The 22,206-nt window shown below is 43.0% G+C and overlaps 1 protein-coding gene across 5 annotated transcripts in view; it reads left to right on the forward strand.

The window, feature by feature from the left end:
• Positions 1–9,837: 9,837 nt before the first annotated feature.
• LOC147639735 (polypyrimidine tract-binding protein homolog 2-like) overlaps positions 9,838–22,206 on the forward strand; it is a 67,885-nt gene continuing 55,516 nt past the window's right edge. For 3 of the 5 annotated variants that reach the window (XM_086773418.1, XM_086773422.1, XM_086773414.1), the window contains exon 1: positions 9,850–10,203. Coding sequence is in view for 3 of the 5 variants with exons in the window: in XM_086773414.1 (XP_086629540.1) it covers positions 10,018–10,203 (186 nt within the window). In the remaining 2 variants the exon portion in view is untranslated. Of the gene's footprint in view, positions 10,204–22,206 lie in introns of all 5 variants that reach the window. The other 2 variants (XM_086773407.1, XM_086773425.1) reach the window with 2 other exon arrangements.

The raw sequence follows: 22,206 nt of genomic DNA on the forward strand, positions 1-22,206 counted from the left end.
ACCCTTAGGGTCTGGGATAGATTTTCCCTTTAGCACAAACATGCAATGAAAGGGTGCCCTGTCTCCCACAGCTAGCCATAATCTTTTGCCATGGGAAATATGGGTCTCTTTGGGAAAACTTCCTCTTAAAACTGCCCATGCCAAAGTTCAATTGCATGGGAAATATGGGTCTCTTTGGGAAAACTTCCTCTTAAAACTGCCCATGCCAAAGTTCAATTTCATGGTGGACAACGCATACAAAGCCTTGGGTCCTTTACACAAATTGTACATACTATATCTAACCCATTGGATTGTAAGTTTTATATGGTTCCCAAAGGTGAAACAAAAGAAGCAGTTGTCCTCGGAGGAAGCTGGTCCAAAATGCTACAAGTACAATTCACTCCGCAGAGAACACAACCACCCTCAAGCTTCCCCAGGGCAAGGTAACGATGATCCTCTCGAACGGGGAGTGCATCGAGGCCAATCCTCTACCCCCACCAATTGCTCCACAAAGGGTATTCTCAAAACCCCCCACAATAACTGGTAAGTCTTCCACTGCCACTAAACTACCACCAGAACTCAACCCAGCAAGAATATGGATTGGACTCCCGACCGAGAATGGTCTACAATGGTGGCAACCCACATATATCCTATGGTCCACACCAATCTCAAATTCTTGGAGGCGTGGAAAGCTCTTGGAAAACCCACACTAACAAAAGAAGACACTTACATTCAAATATCACATGAAATGCATTTAATGAGTGTTGGTATTTCTTTCCTAAAATATCTATTGAAAATAACCAGTTGGAGTGCAGATTTCATGTTATAGATGCACGAGCACTCCAAGGCCGGATTATCATTGGAAAAGAGTGGATCGATGCCACTCACAAATCAATTGGTGGTAAAAAAACGGCCACCATGAAAATCAATGGCCAAAAGGCCACGGTCCTCTTGTGTCCCCAAAAGGAAATCATACACACCCTCGCCCCCGACTACCCTTCCCCCTCATGCCCCATCCTCATCACCAAAGTTTCCCCTGTGCCCACACCCCATGCCTCCAAAGCTAGTCGATCGACCACTGTCGACACCATCCAATGACATTCAAGCCTCGTCGCCGTCGACATTGCCCCTCAACTCTACAACCTTGACCACCCACACTACAAGCACCCCGACCTCATATCTTTATCATGACAATCAATGGTGGGTGCCCAAGAATCTTCTTGCTGCTCAAGGATTCTACAATGGCTACACATAACTATGGATCCCCAAATGGCCATTTCTAAAACCCAAGTGCAAAAAGTCAACTAAGCCAACAAAAATGAACGCTAAGCCAAAGCTTCAACGTTGGCTTGTCCCCGACCGCATGTTATGAGCACAAGGCTACTATGAAGGCAACACTCGCCTCTAGCTACCCAAGCATGCCGCCTGTGCTCATTCCCCATAGCAACTCCTCAGGAAGCCGCGACAAAATGTCCCACAACCATGAGTTAGGCAACCCCAAACTCAGAGGTAACCTCACAAATCTAGCCACATGGGCCCAAAACCCTCTTTAGGAGTGCTGACCAATAAACAAAAAAAAAAACAGAAAGAAAGAGAGTCTCTAGGTGATTAGGATCTAGGTTATTAGGACCACGAGGACACCTGTTGCCCTCGCCCATGCACAACACCTACAAATCTCACTGGGCTCTATCCTATGCGCACACACTATACAAAACTTCATCATTGACAGCCATCCAAGTACATCTCTAGATGGGGGGACCATGGTAGGCGTAAGCCTGGTCAATGGTCCTTGGATCTTCTTAATCACCCCTGCTTCACCTGAATAATTATGCTTTATGCCTAATCAGTCCTACCCTTAACTTCTTCTTCAACACCACATGTCTGGATCCTTTCCATCGAATACCACTCCTATCAACACAAGATCCCAGAGTTCCAATGAGACAGAAGAAGACAAAGCACAAAAAGAAACAGAGAGAACACCGCACCTTAATGACTCAATATCCATGGGAGCCAAGATACCCATTGCGGTGTCTTGACAAAGATGCTAGAGCTTCATGTACATTGACATCAACATATAGCATCTTGGAGCACAAGCAATCTTCATGTGTGTTGCCTCCTTGTCCCTCTCGAATTTCCCCCTCACCACTTGCTTGCTAACACTATTGTTTTACTAACCCCTCCTTAATAATACCACCTCCCACTTGGACACTGGTCAGTATTTTGTGCTAGTCTACTCATTCAACTCTCTGACTCCTCTAATGAGGATGTCCCACCCACAAAGGTGACAAAAAAGAAAAACACGAAAAATAATGGTGTGCGTAGGGTTAGGGTTTGGGAGTGATTAGTGCTAATCACTTGTTTCCTCTTGCTTCCTCTCTCTCTCTCTCTCTCTCTCTCTCTCTCTCTCTCTCTCTCTCTCTCTCTCTCTCTCTCTCTCTCTCTCTCTCTCTCTCGTGATTAGGCTAACCAATGGGATCCTCTTCCCCGTGGAGATCCCACATGATTTTTGCGAGAGAGCTTGCATCACCCGTTGGATTAGAGAAACTGCCTTGGTATGACAACGAGTACGGGAGGACGGCTGTGGTTGACGAGTGGCTATGGTAGAGGTCTTAAGCCTAGCTCGAGCTCGGTGGATAGGAAACCTCCCATGACATGTTAGGGTAGGTTTTCCTTAACAGGTTAAAAAACCATTACTAGCTATCCAAGCCCCAACCCCATTGGTTTCCCTAGAGCTTCTACATCACAAAATGTTACAAAACCATTGTTAGATATCCAAGCCCCAACCCCATTGGTTTCCCTAGAGCGACCCACTACGCAAGTACAAATTACCTTGCCACAACAAGTGTCAACTCCATTGCTCATCAATAGAGAACCCATAAGATCCATTCGGTCTTATGAAAGCCCTTTACTGCCATTAAAGCTAGATATTGACATGCCACAAGTCAGGAAGGGCACTCCTAGATCGCAAAAATCCGGGTGTGGTTGACGAGTGGCTATGGTACATATTGACATGCCACAACAAGCAACTGATGGAGCAAAGTTGGAAGGGATGGTTACAAAACATCTACAATACCTTTCGTAAATTTAAGGTATGATAGGAAGAAGGAAGGGGGGACTTTTGCTAATATCATTACTTTTACCCCCTACATTCTGCTCCCCGATAAATTTCATGTCCATATCAGGAGGGAGCCTATCAGAAAGCTAACCCATGACAATATAGCTTACACCAACATGTACAATAATATAGCACCTATACACATACTAAAAATCTGACTAACCATAAAAATAAAAAAGATGATGAGAAATAGCACATATCAAAATAAAAGAATGAAGTACGACTGTGTTGTTACTAAAGGCCGTGAGCATGGACTTTTTATGGATTGATACGAGTGACCCTATCCTGGAACCAAAATGTCTAGATTGGTACTATCAAGGGCAACTAAATATTCCTTCTTTCCAAACCCGGAATGTCTAGATTGGTACTATCAGGGAAACTAAGTATTCCTTCTTTCCAAACCCACTCATGATATTGTTATGTACCATTAGGGGAGAGATATTGTGAAGCCACCTTTGTGGACTTGTTCTACCTATAGTTTCATCCCCTTGTACCATGTTTTAGTTGTTTGTGAGTATCGTATGTTATCCATAGCATCCTACTTATGCTGATATTGTAGAACTTATTTTAGGCACTATGGTACATGACTCTTGCAGTCCATGGTAGGAGAGACTCCACAATAAAAAGATGATGTGAGTGTACTTTACCTAGTGGGAGGACCCTATCAAGTAAGGAATGCACACGAAGAGCTTTTAGAGCAGGGAGGAGGGACGCATTTACACTGCCATCCTATGAAATAAGTTACTAACTCTTTGTCCCTTTTGGAGCATGGTGGGTCATTTCCTAGATAGCTTCTAGCGGTAGCTACTTAGCTCACGTGTCTATAGTACCCATGCCATATCACAATAAGGATGCACTTAACCTATTGCCTCATAGACCAGAGAAGGCATGTATATTAGAATCAAACCGTGAGGATGATGAGCTTAGTGACATTGAGTTTGATTGTATGTAAATTTCAATTATTTTCCACAAGAACACCTTACTCGTTATACCATGTTGCTTTGCAGACCTTACAGCCCCTTCGTCATTTCCAATGCCAACATGCATCCAGCACACAACCTTGATGCATCTTCGTTGACATATTTTGAGGACAGAATCTGCATCAAGAAGAGGGCTATGTTAACCCTTGCCAGAGACCTCTATGGGGTCGATGTCAGCCGTCGTATCATTTTCACCACCTTTGGGCCATAGGTGACACCAAAACGGCTGGAATTCGCTTGAAAACCATGTATTGTATATTTTACATGTGTGCTCACCGCTTGTCTATTAAAGGCATACCACATGATTTTAGGAAGAGAGTACTATTTGTGGATTAGGTGTTTACACAAGCTAGAGTGGCCGAATGAGCCCTGGGACCTAATTTTTGACTTTGGCCGCCCAAGAGTGTAAACCCTAGCAGTAAGAGGCAAAATGTAACTCTCACAACTTATTCTTTTATTCAAATTCAATAAAGTTCTCTTCTTCTCTATCTACTATCTTATGCTATTAGTTGTTTTCTTGTTTGAGCTCTTATGTGTGCTTGCTTGCTTGCTTGCTTGCATGTAAGAGAGTGAGTGTGAGAGATTAAGTTGTGAGGAGGGTTGAGCTTCCCTTGGAGTGCGAAAAAGTAGAGCTTTTAGGTGCGGGTGCATGGGAACATGGGAACATCATCTCCTACGAGAATCCCAAGCAACAAAGTAGAGCTTTTAGGTGCAAGTGCATGGGAACATCATCTCCTACGAGAATCCCAGGCAACAAGCTTTCATGAGGTGAGTGACAGACCCCCATTGTGCATTTGTGTGTTAGGCCATGGTAATTTGGTTTCTCAATTGAGCTAATTTTACTCCTGAGTGTGGTTGGGCAAAGCCCCACGACATTGTATATATTCCAAACAACCAAAACACACGTGTTCAACCTTAGCTTTTCTATTGAACCAATCTTCATAAGGAGTGATGGTTTTCAAAGCTTTAGTGGGGCACCTATTCAACACATAGGTAGCACAAAGAACTACTTTATCCAAAACTTATGTGGAAGATATTAACTTTTAACCATGTATCTAACCATCTTGAGAGTCCTATTTCTTCTCTCAGCAACACCATTTTGCTATGGTGTATAAGGAGTTACGCATTGAAGCTTAATGCCTTTTTGTGCTAAAAAGATTTTGAAAGCATTAAACAAACATTCCCCTGCTCTATCTATATAGAGGGTTTGGAATTTTAAGCTAATCTCATTCTCAACCATACCAAGAAAGTGTTGAAAATGAGAAAATACCTCTGATTTTGCTTTCATGGAGCCAAATTTATTATAATCATCAATGGAGGTCACAAAGTAAAGATTATCTCCCAAAGACAAAGTCCGCATTAGAACACACACATCACTGTATATGAATTACAATTTGTCGTCAAGCTTTATTCATTGCATTCTTTGGAAAAGGTTGGCAGGAGAGTTTGCCAAGGATACATCCTTCGTCACAAATAGATCTGGGTGGGGGATCAAGTTGAGGTAGAACATCCTATGTTTCTATAAAAGCATTAAACCACCAATAGGTGTACAACCAAACCTAACAAACAAGCATCATCACATTTGTCATATACATGTCCAATTTGTACAAACCATGGTTGAGAGTTCTAGTAACCATAATTTTCCTATCATGTCACACAGTCAATGCATTTATCATCTGCAACTTTAACATTAAGACCCCCCATTGTTAGAGTGGAGACTGAAAGCAAATTCTTCTTTATACCTATGGAAAAAAAGTACATTTTGAAGACATAGATCCTTACTCCTAGCAGTAATAAGCCAAATCTCACCAATACCTTTACCTAAATAGAAGGCATTGTTAGCACACATAATAGTGTGACCAACCTACATAATTGTTGCGTGAGTCAGTTATCAGAGTCAGTTGTTGGAGTCAGCTATCGAAATTAGCTGTCGGAGTCAATTGTCGGAATCAGATCTTGTTCCACATTTATTCTCATGCATATCTAATTTTGGGAGGGCTCATTACTTAAACCCACATAATAGTTTAACTTAAGTTCAAAGAATTACTTATTGGCTCCAACTGACTTTGAGAAAGTAAACTCGAAAAAGAAGCAGGTTGTTGATTGTCAGCAACACGTCATTGACTATTAGCAATAGGTCATTGACTGTCATCAAGTAGCAGCAGGTCGTTGCTATCAGCACCAATAGATACATGTAACAACACATGTGGCGACTATCACAGCAGTAGGTCATTGGTTGATTCCACATTTGGATTGTAACTTGATACTAGTACGTTTGATCTCAAATGCCGACTAAAGTCACGCATCGATTAGAAGACAAGGTGGCGCATGGAGTTGACATGACGCGACGTAGACAGACGACACCGTGGGGTCAGAGAGACCTATGCTGGAGATACGCATAAGCAACCTGGTTGGATGAGTCAGCTGGGGGATGGAAAGATGTCCCACAATAGTTGTGGACACCCTAGTCAAGACAAATAGGGCACGTGGCCTTTGTGTGGCTGCAGTATAGGGAGCTTTACTGTTTGTAGAGCTGATGAAGAAGCCGGTGTGCATCGTGAAGTGTTGCGCAGCAGCAAATGTAAGTAGGGTATAGAAGAGTAGCGGAGTGGTGCGCCAATTGGCGAAGCAATGGTGACTAAGCTAGTCAATAGAAGTGGGCTCTACTATGGTGTCAAATAATGGATATGTGCACTAGTAGACGTAGGCACTTTGATGGCATGCAAACCACTGAGCGATGACAGTAAGAGCAGAAATGAGACGACATTAGATAACCTAGCTCTGATACCATGTTGAAGTTCATGGTGGATCAAAGACAAGCATTAGCATGGTGGATTAGGCCTAAGTATGCACTTAATTAAGTGATTAGTAAATAAGCAAATTAATTAGCAAATGACTAACATAATGATATAAAATGTGAGAGTTGTTTATTCATGAATGTGAGCCTCATTATATAGGCTTTGAGTACATGTGATTAGGTAACCCTAATCTTGCTTAAATCACTAAATGAGATGCTTCCACATTCTCTCCTTGATTCTAGCCCGTAAAGTGAGCTATCAACTAGCTATATTCTCTCCTTGATTCTAGCCCGTAAAGTGAGCTATCAACTAGCTATATTCTCTCATCCATGATCTCTCACCTACCTGATTCCCCATGAGTTAGTTCTACCTATTTGGATGAATCCTTTTGAGAGTTTACTGCTTGGTGATTACAAATTCGACCTTTGCACACATTTTGCCTAAGGTTATGCTTCATATATTATCCCTCACCCCCATGTATTCATCAATTTTATCCAACACCAGTTTTGTGTGGCAAGGTGTGTGATAATGTGGCGCACACTTTTGTGCGATGATGTGGCACACATTTTCTTAGTGTGTGTGGGTGATGACATGTATAGTATGTACGTGTATGTGATCCAAGTTTATAAAATGTGTGTGTGTATGCGATCCAGGTTTGTGTGGAGAGCAAACCAAGTCTCCTCCACTCTCCTCTTTTGTTCATCCTCAAACCCGTAGAAAAAGGACAGAGCGAAATTTTTGGAAGATGATCCTCTAGAGTAAGAAATTGAGGGATGGAGTCTTGGTGGCTACAAAAAAAGCTTAGTTTCTATGAAACCATGACCTTGGGGAGTCATGGGTACTCCACTTAATAGAAGTCTTTTTAATCCTTGGAGTGTGGCCCATTGAAAATAAGTTAACAAGGTTTGATCTGCACTAGAGGTTTGCTTAATCTATTGCTTGTCCTATTGTTGAACCAAGTTGGAGAGGCTTAACATTGGGGATGTGGGCCACTAGTCTAGGATGCTTTATAAGGTGCGCTCTATAAAAAGGAGACCTCTTAGTCATTAAGCTAGAACGCATTAGATATCTTTGCTGAGATCCCTTCGAGTTTGCTTTCCTAAAATACTGGATGTAGTGAAAGATGGACATCATTTTTCGACCAGTTTTTTCATCCCCCTCGTCAGTTAAGTGTTTGAGCTTGTCACATGGGTATTCACACTCTCATCGTCCAACTTGTCACATGGGTATTCACACTCTCATCACATGTGCAGGAGCAGACCTTGCATTGTGTATCACCTTTCCAAGTTTATCTGCCAAGGATGAGCATACATCATAGGTCTTCTGCTAGACATGCAAACTTGGTTTTATCAGCTGCAGCACTAATCCTTCTTGATTTAAATGGTCCTATCTCAGGAAGCATGCAAACTTGGTTTTATCAGCTGCAGCACTAATCCTTCATAGATCTAACCATCTACATAGACCACTTTTTAAGCTGAGTTTCTTGGCAAGCTTGGGGCTTTGTCTAGCCTTGGTTCACCATATGCATCTAGCTAGTGAGGCATCACCTTTGAAGGACCTCTGCCTCACCTAGCGTAGCTCTGGTAAACCTCTTTCCAATAGTCCACAATGCCTTGAGTCCTTATATACAACAATGGGGGGAAGTAGTAAGCCAGGCTCTCTAAACGAGCCTCTTCCACACTTGTCTGGCAATTCTTTTGATTGGGCAATGAGGTCTTACATGACATAACACCATGGCTAATCACCATATGGGTAGTAAGAGCTAAGCCATTTGGCTGGATACTGAGTCCTCCCTTGTCCTTTAGGGTGCGTACTTAGTAGTGGTAATACTCTTTTGATGAGGTGAGGACCATAGGAAAATTATGGACAACTTCTCGACCCAATCCCATGTAGTTTTGCTGAAAACGTAGATAGAAGCAACAAAAACCATGGAAGAGGAGAGCACACATTGTATAATTGTGATCTTCCCCATCGTAGAAAGCTGTGTCGAGTTCCAATATGTTAGCTTGGCCTACATCTTCTTAATGAACTAGTTAAACCTCTATTTAGCTGTGAGACACATCCATGCTTGACCCGGTTGAATCCATACTTAGTAGATCATGGCTCGTGATTAATCGAATATAGTAGTAATGCTTCGACTTTGGCCAGACTGTTGGCCATGTCGGAAGGCTCATAAAATTCATCGAACACCTGCACTAACTCGAGGGGGAATGTGTGTGGGAATGTCGACCACTAATTAGCTTGAGGGACCTCTAGAGTCCTACCATCAGGGTCAACCACTTCAGTAATGGCCCGTCTTGTTCTCTTTCCTTTAAAAACTCTAAAGAAAAATTTGGAAGGGCAGTTGCCTTCTTTTAGCCGTCTCGCCTTGGATCAAATTCTGGCTCCTTCCATCCTGAGTTTTTCTCCTTCCACTTAGGTGATCTTCAAGGGAAGAGAGTAGGGCCTTGACTATGTCATCCCCAGGGGATGAGATGGCCGCGCGCTATAGAGATAGGTTCTTCCTCAACTGCTCTAGCCTACCCTAAGTCTCTCTTCTACTCCTGGTCTCAGTTCTACCAGTTTTTTTACAGAAGTTCACGACTTAGCTGATGATGCATCAGTCCCATCACTCCTGAGAGGATCCTCCCGCACATGTCCAAACATGTTATCCTTGCATCCCTAAGTATCTTACATTTTGCATCGGTCCCATTGGTCATGAGAGGATCCTCCCAATGACCTTGTATATGCCCAAACATGTTTGACGCCTGCGTCCCTAAGTACATTTAGCATGTAAGGGGGAAGGCCTCATGAGCTAAGTTTCCAACCTTATATCTCACATTGAAGGATAAGGTTGTCCCTCAACAGAGCAATCTTGAAGGACAACCTTACATCCAAGGGGGAGATCCACCATCCTCCATTAATATGGAGCATCCGTCCATCATAAGATAACATATATAAGTTATAACACATCATCCATCATAAGCTATAACACATCTTACATTCAAAGTGGGGAGAGGCCATATCCATCCACACAAAGGAAATCAGTTTGGCCGTTGTGTTCGTAAATTCTTCTTCTTCTTCTTCTGCGGCTGCATTCCCAAGCCGCCACAACTTCAATCTCTGTTATCGCTTTGCTTAAAGATAGTAGCATTTGCTTCACACCATGACCTCCAGCGCAGGGCAGCCGCAGTTCCGGTACACGCAGCCCCCTTCCAAGGTCCTGCACCTGCGGAACCTGCCATGGGAGTGCAGCGAGGAAGAGCTCATCGAGCTCTGCAAGCCCTTCGGCAAAGTGGTCAACACCAAGTGCAACGTTGGCGCTAACCGCAACCAAGCTTTTGTCGAATTCGTATGTCCCTGTAACCCTAAACCTAATTTTCGTTATGTGAATCGCTAAATTTATTAACCCCATACCATGGAAAATAAAACTCGGGTTTTTTAGACAAGGAAACTGAGATTGGGGTTTCTCAGACATGGTAATTGAAACCGGGGCTTATTAGCATGTAAAATAATCATACGATTGGGCCGATGAAGTGAGAATGCCTTCTTTAAAACCCAGTTTTACACCCTTTCTTGGTGCAACGGACTGTTGGTCTGACTCTATGTCTTTGGTCTTTGCTTCACGGTTATGTAGTGTTATGTCAGGTTGTTTAAAGAACAGAGCCGCCCATCAGGTAGGGGCATCATGATGCCCTGTCATTGATGGACGTCCAACTCTCTAGCTATCCAGCCGGCAGGTGCAATGTCTGCAGGATGAGGCTCATCACCATTGACATAGCCCCACAGGCCCTTGGCAACCAACAAGTTCTTGACCATCAGCCAAAGGAATACATGTCCCGAGAGAGAGAGGGGAGAAAACCTCGTATGTGAGGGACTGCAACAAACAATGCTAAGCAAGCAGTGAAAATGAGGGAGGCAAGCCAGCTATATATATGCCAACATGAAGGTAGCCGACTAGGGAAAAGATCGTCCACGACTAGGGAAAAGTGCCCTAAGACTCCATAAAATGGGGATAAAATATGGGTAAAATAAGTGAGGGGTGACCAGCCCCTCAAGCTAACATGGTCAGCCCTAGAGGCTAAAATAGGACACCAAACATGAAGCCAGCAACCAGGAGATGATGTCTAACACCCCCTCTTAGCACCGGATGTTGAGTGAACTCCAAGAAGCCAGAGACGCCATCCTCGATCAAAGATGAAAGATTGCAGAAACAGGCACTAAGAAAGCTCCGCAAACAATCTCCTCGGCAACTCAGTTACAAAAGCAAAAGAACAAGCTGCCAGGTACACCGCTCCTTTGGAAGAAAACAATCATGTAGGCTATGACATGCTGCTCCAAATAATGGTTCCAAACCCAAGTGTAAGAACACTCTCCGAAGTCAAATGTCGTGTATCCAGTTTTGGAGAAGGTATGAAAAACCTCAAAACCAACCAAGATCAAATCCTGTAGATAATCAATCATGGGAGAAGCAAATTGCTCCTCACTAGAACCCTCAGAAGAAATAGAGTCAATCTGCTCCAACTCTGTACCAAGAGTAGCCAAATGTTGTACAAAAGCATCCTCTGAAAAGGTCTGCATCGCAAGATGTAAAGACTCTGTAGAAAAGATGGGGTCCATCTGCTCAAACTCCGTACCATGAGTTGCCCAAAGCTGTACATAAGCACACTCCATTGAGGTGGGCATCGCCAGATGAAAGGACTCCACATCCCTCTCTGAAAAAAGATGTCGTCGGACTGGTACAAGCCCAACTTGATTCTGATCCAAATCCAAAAGACTCTGGAAGTACCACTGTGCCCCAGGCACGGTTAGCAACCACTTATCCAAAGCATCCCACTGGGTCCAAAAGTCCATCCTCGAAAACAACAAACTTGCAAAACTGGCAGGGGAGAGGCATCCTCAGAAGCATCACAAAGAGAGACAGAGTTAGACTCCTCACAACGAGGAAGGGAAGCAAGAATATAAACTGCAGTGGTAACAAAGTCCTCAAAAGCATCACTGAGAGCAGAAGACTTGCTCAGGATCTTTGAAAAGATCACTGCGCTCCTCCAAAATCTATAAACTCCTGTCACATAAGAAAGTCTCCACAGATACAAAACAGCTCCCGAAACTGATCCTCAAGTGAAGTAGTTGGAGATAGGCCCCCTCCGAGTGTAGAAAATTCCTTTGGGAAGCAAAACGCAGACAAAACACTGCTGTCCAGCAAAAAACAACACTCCATCGCCAACAGAAGGCAAGGAACATGAAGAAACTGGGTAACTGTGTAGGCTAGGAACAAAACACAGGTATAGATGCTCCAAAATCAACAAAACGCTGACTGAAATCAGGAATTCAGTATTCTCCGCAAGTACCAAACTGCCACCAAAGCCACAATCCAAACAAGAAACCCCCTTTGCAAGTGATCTGTGTCCACCAAAGAAGAAAACGCAGCCGAACAAGAGGCTACAAACCTGAAAATTCAGGCCAACCAGTGTCCACACCTCCTATGAGGAGAAACGCTGAAGAGAAGGTACCTTCGGGTCCAACGGATGAAGCCCAGATGAAGGTAGAGCTACCAGCAGAATCAATTCAGAAAAACGCAGCAACCATGGCTGCAAATCTGAAAACGCAGAGGTATTCGGGGCAATAGAAAGGACAAAATCTGGAAACGCAGAAGAAATAGGTACACCCAAGTCTCAGATCAGTAAATCATTGGATCAGAATGGCAAGTTGAGTGCAGATTCAGGAGAGATTTTGGAGGATCCTGCTATGTATAGGCGTATAATAGGAAGTTTGATCTACTAAGGAGGAGTAGAGTAACAATGCATAAAACACTATTAAGCTTTTAAAAAGGGGGAGGCTTCTATTTATAGAAAAATGTAAGATTCCTCCCCCACCCCCTTTTTGATGTCTAGTATCTTTCCTTGTAATCAATCCCTCTTCAGAAATATAAAGACCTTGTTTCTAACTATTTTAACCTAGAGAGAGAAAATATTCTAGAGAGAGAATATTCAGATTTTGAATATTTTTGGATAGAAAAATATCTCTTATAATTAAGATGAATTCCCCTGAAACAGAAATTCAAAAAGAATTTTCCAATGTGCAATTGGAATTAATTGGAAATGTGAAAACCTATAGGAGAAAAAACGGAGCATGTAGGCTATTGCTGTCCTGCACAGATTAGGCGGCCAGCACTACACGGGGAGTAGATGCTTTTGAATACTGAAGACTTGTTGCAAAACTGCTGTAGACAACCACCTGTAGAAAAACACAGACAGGAGGAAGAGGAGGGAGCATCCAACATTGTAGATCACCGGTGCTCTAATACCATGATAGAATGTGCAACGGAAGAAGGGAAAGTGGAAACACAGGAGAGAGAGTGTCATGTGCACTCTGCACTGTAGTGCACGGTGACAAGCTGGCTCATCATCATTAGTGCAACATTGTACAGTAATAGCACCTTTTAGGATGATAATTGTCGTATGCTGTGACCCCATACGTAGGTCATTCTCAGCCTTAGACAGTCAGTCGGTCAGTCCAAGTCCCTTAACCCACTTGAAGAGATGCATTCATGCATGTAGAGTCAGTAGAAGCCTTAGAGTTTGCATCAGGACATGTGTGCATTTATGCATAGCATTCATTTCATATGCATGTAGGCTATCTAGACCATTGCAGAAGCCTTCAGATATCATCTAGCAGCCATTAGAATTTATCCAGTATTATTTCCATATGTTACAGCATTTATTGGGCATTTTTTACATCATTTATATATTTTTATTGGACGAGTGCAGTCGGCCAGCCCTGTAGCCAGCCGACCAGCATCCCATGTCCATATAAATAGCCCAGCATATTATCCATTTATTCATTCATAACTTATTCAGCCTTGAAGACCTCATCGCCTAGAGCCTTTAACACAAGGAGCATAAAGCGATTGCAGAATTCAGCACCTCATACCTCAGCGTTTTCCTCATCAGCATCAACGCTTGAGCAATTCAGCCTCTATGCAGTAAAACACAGCATCTACAGCATTCAGCCTTCAGTCCCCTTTGCGTTTTCAGCATACATACAGTTTTCAGCATTCATATCTTCATCGTTTTGCTACTGCCACTTGGTGAAGGTAAAACTCAGCATTCATATTCATTTACAACATTCATACATAGCCTAGAATAGTCCCAAACAACCCCTATCTCAGCCACAGATTTGCAGCCTTCCCTCATTCCATTGGAAAGAGTGCATAGGCTCGAGATTGGACATCATTGGTGTTTCTACAGCCGTGTACAGGTTAGCCCGACGCTTGGTCTTCCTAGATCTTGCATTTGGCTTATCGTCAGTCCAATAAAGCAATGCTATTCCAGTAACGGGCTAGGGGGCTCTTCAGTGGGTAATTCGGGACCCCATACGGTGTACAGTTTCTCTCTCTCTCTCTCTCTCTCTCTCTCTCTCTATCGCTTAAAGTTTGAAGTCTTAAAGTGGATTGCTAAACTCGCGAAACTCAAGATACAGAAGACGGTGTGAGCATTTGTGTGACAGGATCCTCAATTACGAATACTTCCGCTGTATGTTACAGAGAGTGAGAGAGAGAGATGGAGAGGAAACACAGGTGAGAACCTGCTCTCAATATCATCATCCAAAGGAATACATGTCCTGAGCAAGAGGGGAGAAAACCTCGTATGTGAGGGACTGCAGCAAACAATGCTAAGCAAACAGTGAAGAATGAGGGAGGCAAGCCAGCTATATAAATGCCAACATGAAGGCAGCCAACTAGGGAAAAGTACCCTAAGACTCCATAAAATGGGAATAAAATATGGGTAAAATAAGTGAGGGGTGACCAATCCCTCAAGCTAAGAGGTCAGCCCTAGAGGCTAAAATAAGACACCAAACATGAAGCCAGCAACAAGGAGATGATGTCTAACACATAATACTCCACAAGGAGTAATTTCTCCCATCATATTTATCCTCTTGGGATAAAACATCAAATACATCTTGTGGCATTCTTTGTCATTTTGCAAAATGCATAACGAACAAGAACCGAGAAGAGGCACAAGCATCTTGTATGCAACCCAAATATACGCTTATGTGCATTGCCAGGCACAATGAGCACAAACTGCCACCAATTGCAATCACATGTTCTTGTCTTGCGCAAACTTGTTTATGTGCACTTGCGAGGCACAATGAGCATAAACTGCCACCAAATGCAATCACATGTACTTACCCTCTGCAAACTTGCTGCAAGATATCGAAGGAAAGAGTGGAAAAAAGCCTCGATTTTACACTTACATATGTAATTTGTCGACACCGGAATAGTGTTGTGTGTAGATAGCCAATGTCGGGAAGTTTAGAACCCCAAAATAAAAAAAGCCCCAAATTTTGGTAACTTTTGCAACTTCGATTTTGTGTGTGTAGGTACAAAATGTGACTTCTCAACATTGTACGATCACCTCCAAAAAGGTTAAATTTTGCAGAGGTGATGTATAGAGTGTTGGTGTTGGACTGACACACACACACACACACACACACACACACACACACAAACCTGCACATTAGGGTTAGGTGCAAGAAGAAGAAGCTCACACAGAAATGAGAGAGAGAGAGAGAGAGAGAGAGAGAGAGAGAGAGAGAGCCAAGAGTGTGGTAGCCACAAAATGCAAGTCAACCCTTGCATGTGTCAGATCCATATAATATAGAAGTACAAAATATATTATGTGGAGTGTCCTTTCACACTTGATATCCAGGGGGAAAAACCACATGGGAAAAAGGTGCCCTTGGTTAAGCCCTATTCACACATAGCACTACCATAAGTGAATATATGCCTACAAATCCCCCTTGTAGTGAAAGTGTGAACCTGTACAAGGTAGCAAGTAGATCACTCTCTGTATGAGAGTAAGCCCAAAGCTTTGCGGAAAGCTTCAAACTTTTCTCGAGGTAAAGCCTTTGTGAATAGATCTGCAACATTATCTTATGGAGGGCAGTAAGATAAACTGATCTCCCCTGCATGTAACCTCTCTCCGACATAGTGATAATGAATCTTAATGTGCTTGGTACGTGCATGAAATACTGGATTTCGTGCCACGGCCATAGCACTCTGGCTATCAGTGAGAATGGTGGTGGGTGTCTGGTGACACTCACGAAGATCAGCCAATAATCTCCTCAACCATACACAATCTACTGTAGCTGTGAAGACTGTCCTGTACTCAGCCTCACAAGTAGATGTGGCAACTGAGGGTTGCTTTTTGCTCAACCAAGATATGCATGAACTACCAAGAAAAAAACAATTCCCACTGGTGGATTGCCCGGTATCGTAATCACTAGCCCAATCTGAATCACTGTATGCATAAAGCTGCAAGTTGCCCCCCCCCCCCCCGGGATAGAACAAACCAAGATCCAGGGTACCCTGAAGATAACGAAAAATGCGCTTGACAGCTTGCCAATGCTTTGTGCTTGGGCTGTGCATGAATTTGCTCAACAAAGACACCCCAAAAGATATGTCTGGCCTAGTGTTACACAAGTAAATGAGGCATCCCACTGCCTGGCTGTAAATGCCGGCCTCAAAAGGCTCTCCAATATCATGCATAGTAAGCCGTACACCTGGTTCTACTAGAGTAGAAATGGGCTTACATTCAGCCATGGAAAACCTTTTTAGCAAACTTTTTATGTGCTTAGTTTGCTGCATAACAATGCCATCATCTGTATGCATAAACTGTATGCCGAGATAGTAGTGTAAAGGCCCCAAATCTGACATATCAAATTCAGCTTTCAAATCTGAAATTTGTGCTTTGCTAGTACCTGTAATGAGCATGTCATCTACATACAAGATGACTGTGAGAATATCGCCACCGGTTTTCTTCACATACAATGTGCTTTCAGCTGGACTATTCACATAACCTTGGCTGGTTAGATGAGCATGTATTTTATTATACCAAGATCTTGGAGCTTGCTTTAACCCATACAATGCTGTATAACCTCCATACTTTATGTTCCTCACGAGGAACTACAAAACCAATGGGCTGATTTACATATACTTCCTCTTGTAAATCCCCATTTAAGAATGCAGTTTTGATGTCCAATTGATGCACTTTCCATCCTTTATGTGCAGCCAATGCAATCACTGATCTTATTGTGGTCATTCTCGAAGTAGGAGCAAAAGTCTCCTTCATAATCTATTCCCTTTCTCTGGGAGTAGCCTTTAGCCACAAGTCTTGCTTTGTACCTGTCAATAGTACCATCGGACTTCCTTTTGACTTTGTACACCCACTTTGTACCAATGACATGCTTGCCTTTAGGCGATTCCACAAGATCCCAAGTATTGTTCTTCATGATAGAAGAGATTTCAGCTTGCATAGCTTGCACCCAATGCTCATTCTCATGTGCTTCTTCATAAGAAGAAGGCTCTTCTGAATCAAAGAGACCACCCATGGCTAATGCAGACTCCCCATGATGCATATTCAATGCATGGCTGGAACTAGCCCTTGTTCTACTTGTGAGTGGAGCTGCAAGTTTACTTTCTTGCAAAGTTTTCAGCAACCATCTTGGCACTGACTTGGCTGTCTATGGCTGTTTGCTCTTCCCTGACAAGATCTTCCACTTCTTCCATTGAAGGGAGCTGAATGGCTGGCTGTTCCACATGTTCTACATGACGATTTTCTTGTGTAGGGGCTGGCTGATCTGAATCCCCCCTAATTGCAATGGGTAAAAGTCCATCAAACATGTCCTGTATGCTTGTATCATTACTTTTATACAAGCTGTACATGGGTTGTTCTGAATTTTCAGCAAATACCACATCTCTACTGACAAAAATCCTTCGTGTTGTTGGATTATAAAGACGGTATCCTTTGCTCTCATTGCTGTAGCCCACAAAAATGCATTTCATTGCTTTATCATCCAGCTTTGTTCGGAGTTGTTCTGGCACATGTGCATATGCCAAACACCCAAATGTACGCATATAATCCACTGTTGGCTTTCGACTATACCAAGCCTCAAATGGCTTTTGTTGGACACCTGTTCAACACATGAGTTGCACACATTATAGCTTCCATCCAAAAATTGTGAGGCAACTTTGTGCTTTCACCATGCATCTTGCCATCTCCATGAGAGATCTATTTTTCCTCTCAGCTACACCATTCTGCTGCGGTGTATAAGGCACAATACATTGGTGCTTGATGCCCTTTTGAAGCATATAATCCTTGAATGCATTTGACATGTATTCTCCACCTCTATCTGAGCAGAGTGTTTTGACTTTACATCCACACATATTTTCAGCCATTGCTACAAAGTGTCGAAAGCATGTAAACACCTTTGCTTTCGCTTTCAAAGGGTAAACCCAAGCAAACCTGGAGTAGTCATCAATGAATGTGACGAAGTAAAGATGCCCCCCTATGGATGGTGTCCGCATTGGACACATACATCACTATGTATGAGCTGTAATTTACTTTCAGCTCTAACAGCTCCATCTTTGGGGAATGGTTTTCGTTGCATCTTTCCCAAAATACACCCCTCACATACATGTCTTGTTGGAGACTCAAGAGGCGGCATATTATCAACCATATGATGCTTCTGCAAAAGCATCAAACTCCAAAAATTTACATGCCCAAAACGAGCATGCCATAGCTCTGCATCATGCATAGCAGGAGTGTGGGCAGCCACTGTATTTGCATCATAAGTATGCTTGTCATAGCTGTCCAGCTTATACAAGCCTTTGTATCGTGTTCGAGAAGTGACTATTTCATAACCCTTTGATGGGTCTTTTACCAAACACTTCCCATCTTTAAATTCGACCTTTAAACCTTGGTCATTTATGGCTGAGACGGAGAGCAGATTTTTCTTTATCCCTAGAACATACAATACATTTTTCATACATATATTGGCACCATTGGCTGCAATAAGTATGACATTGCCAATTCCCTTTACTGGATATGTGGTATGATCTGCACATGATACAGTGCGGCCATTTTAAGCATAAACCAAGTCCTGAAATACATCTTTGCATGAAGTGATGTGGCTCGAAGCACCACTATCAAAATACCATTGTCAGATGCAATGCAAGACATATCATTGTCTGAAGCACTTGGTGTGTAACTAGTGCATGTGATCCATCTAACTTGTCCTCTTGGGTGAGCACACCAAATACATCTGTAGCATTTTGAGCCATGTCAACAAAATATACCTGCAAGCAAACCAAGCACCAATGTGCACTACCAGGCAACCAAATGTCCTGTGTAAGTTTTTGCCTGCAAACTGAAGCAAGTGTAAACATGCACCAAATTGTCCAATTACACACAATGTGTATACATATGCGACAAATCGCAGCTATAATACCCAATTACATGCTCCAATCTGAAAAGCCCCAATTTTTATGCACTGCAATTGCTTCAATGTGCAGTTAATTGGCCAATTTTCACAAAAGCCCCAAATTTCTGCAAATGAAAGAGACCCAATTTACTGATTTTGACCTCAATTTGGAAAACCCCCAAATTGCAAGCAAAGCAACATGTCCAATTTTTCAATTTGGCATCAAATTGAGAAATCCCTCAAATTGCCTGAACCTTGGACCACCTGCAATTTTCAAATTTTCCTGGCAATCCCCCAAAACTTGTTGAACCTGGAGTAGAGTGCCTGCAAAGCTTTTCCCCCTTTTATTTATTTATTTATTTTGAATATTTAAATTTCCTGGAATACAAGTACCTGCTCGTGGAGGGATAGTACGGATGTGCAGGTGGAGGAGTTGCAGGCGAGAAGCAGAAGTTGGACGGGGACCATTGATGTCCAGGCGAATGAATTGCAGGCTGCACGATGCCCTGTCTGAGTAGAATTGCCGGGAGGTCAACGGCTGGGCAGAACTGTCAAGGCACAGTCGCCAGTTTGCAGGCGGGAATGAAGGCACAACATTGGGCGTTGGAGGTTGGCCGCTGCAGACGGTCGGAGTCAAGCGCAACCAGGAGCAGAGCAATCCGTGACAGACGGCGGCAGCTGAAGTCTGCGCAGGAGGCAGATGAGCCGACGGAGGTGGCCAGCGCGATGATGGAAGACGCGTTGGACGGAGCTGTTTGCCAGGCTGGAACAGGAGGGTTGGACCGCAAGAGGCGGCGGAGCCGTTGGGTGTGGTGTCATTGATTCGTTGGGCAGTGTCGCGGCCGTCTCTGGGCGTCTGAATGGGAGGTGCCGCCCGTGGGTTGAGCGGCGGTGGTCCTCTCCTCACTACTGCCGCCCAGAGGCAGTGGCTGAGACGGGCAGAACAGAGGCGGACGAAAACCGCCAACGGACGGACTGGTTCCGGCGACGGATCTGATTGACGGAATTCTACGGGCGACGGACGGACTGTTTCTGGCGACGGAATTTCACAATTGTCGGTTGGAAACTCACAGTTTGTTGCAGATTTCAGGGACAGAACTCCACAGGCAGCCCCCAGCTTTGATACCAATTGTTGGTGTTGGACTCACACACTCACACACACACAAACCTGCACATTAGGGTTAGGTGCAGGAAGAAGAAGCTCACACAGAAATGAGAGAGAGAGAGAGAGAGAGAGAGAGAGAGAGAGAGCCAAGAGTGTGGTAGCCACAAAATGCAAGTCAACCCTTGCATGTGTGTCACATCCATATAATATAGAAGTACAAAATATTATATGTGGAGTGTCCTTTCACACTTGATATCCAAGGGAAAAAACCACATGGGAAAAAGTGCCCTTGGTTAAGCCCTGTTCACACATAGCACTACCATAAGTGAGCATATGCCTACATAGAGGAGAGCAAACACATGTGTTGTTGTAAGGACTCCTCCGCAAGGATCGCCATCGCCTAATACATATATATAAATAAGGTCAGTACAAACAACATAGAAGGGTGCGGGCAAGCTCACCATCCAAGCGTAGCTTCCATCCGGAATCTCCCTCAAGCTAGGAGCTAAGGTTTCACTCCCACAGGTCAAAAAGAGTAATCCCCTCCGTTTGTGTATTCTAAAAGTGTTATTTTCATTCTATGCATAGAAAGATACATATTGGAAATATTTTTAGTATAAAAGCATTATTTTCATTAGAATTAATTTCTATACATTGAAAGACGCATATTGGAAATATTTTTATTATAAAAGTATTACTTTCATCAATATTGATTTTTATGCATAAAGTGATGCATAAAAGAATTTTTTTAATTATAAAAGCCATTTAGCCTTGGCGTCCCATACTACTAGAGCTTGCCTTAAGAGATCCTCGACAAAGACCGCTTGTGATCCGCCATGTTTATGGCAAGAGTAGAACTACTTTGATCCAAAGCTCAAACCAATAACAACCAATAACACTAAATAACCCATGGCCTCGCGTATATAGTGATGACTTAACTTTTTATGTGTGGCACCCATATTGGGGTAGGATGCAGCGAGTGTTTGGGATTTGTGCCGATTTAGAGTTGTAAACTTGTCAATATGAGATCTCGACAATGTCATCAAGAATCTAACTGCCACGATTTTCACCTAGAAATAGAGGTTGTGATTTGACAAATGTGCATTGTGTGCACTCTACAAAATACTTGGACTCTTTATCACCCAAGAGTTAAGCTTCAGAGGTTCTAATTAATTTCAATGGCTAAATGGTCGATATATAAATTTTGACTTAAAAATACTGGTGAATAATGTGTTTAAAATCATTGTGCGGTTTTGGGGTGGATATAGGTGGCTATGGCCATGTTCCTTCTATCAGTACTTGTCAACCCCTTTTGTAAAAACACAAAAGATCCCAACAAGAAGTACTTCCAAGTTTCCAACTCATTAGTTATGGATTCTTGAGAAATTATTGGAATGTCACATGTCCTCTGCATGGTAGTGCATGGTGATAAGATGGCTCATCATCAGTGCTTCACTGTACAGCAGTAGGATCCTTTAGGATATGATATTGTCGTATGCTGTGGCCCCATTGTAATCCTCAGTCCAGGATATGTCAGGCACGAGCTACGTAAGTCATTCCTTAGCATTAGAGTGTTAGTCAGTCGGTCAAGTCCCTTAACCCACTTGCAGAAATCATTCATGCATATAGAGTCAGTAGAAACCTTAGAGTTTGCATTAGAAAGCATTATGCATTTGCATAGCATTCATCCCATATGCATATATACATCATTGCAGAAGCATTAGAATATTATTCAGCATTATTGCACATTTTTACCGTATTTTCTAGCATTTTATATACAATATTTCAGCATTATTATCATTATTCTAGCATTTATTCCATGATAACAAGTCGTGTAGCATTTAGGATGCAGTCGGCCAGCTCTGTAGCCAGCCGACTAGCATCCAGCTCATATAAATAGCATCGCTTTGCTCATTCCATTCCATCTCATCAATAAAATAAAAGCGATTCAGTCCTCATCACTTGGGAGCATCATCACTTGACCAT

The sequence above is a fragment of the Cibotium barometz genome, chromosome 3 (assembly GCF_041138505.1).
Source record: "Cibotium barometz isolate CiBa-2024 chromosome 3, ASM4113850v1, whole genome shotgun sequence".
NCBI lineage: Eukaryota > Viridiplantae > Streptophyta > Polypodiopsida > Cyatheales > Cibotiaceae > Cibotium > Cibotium barometz.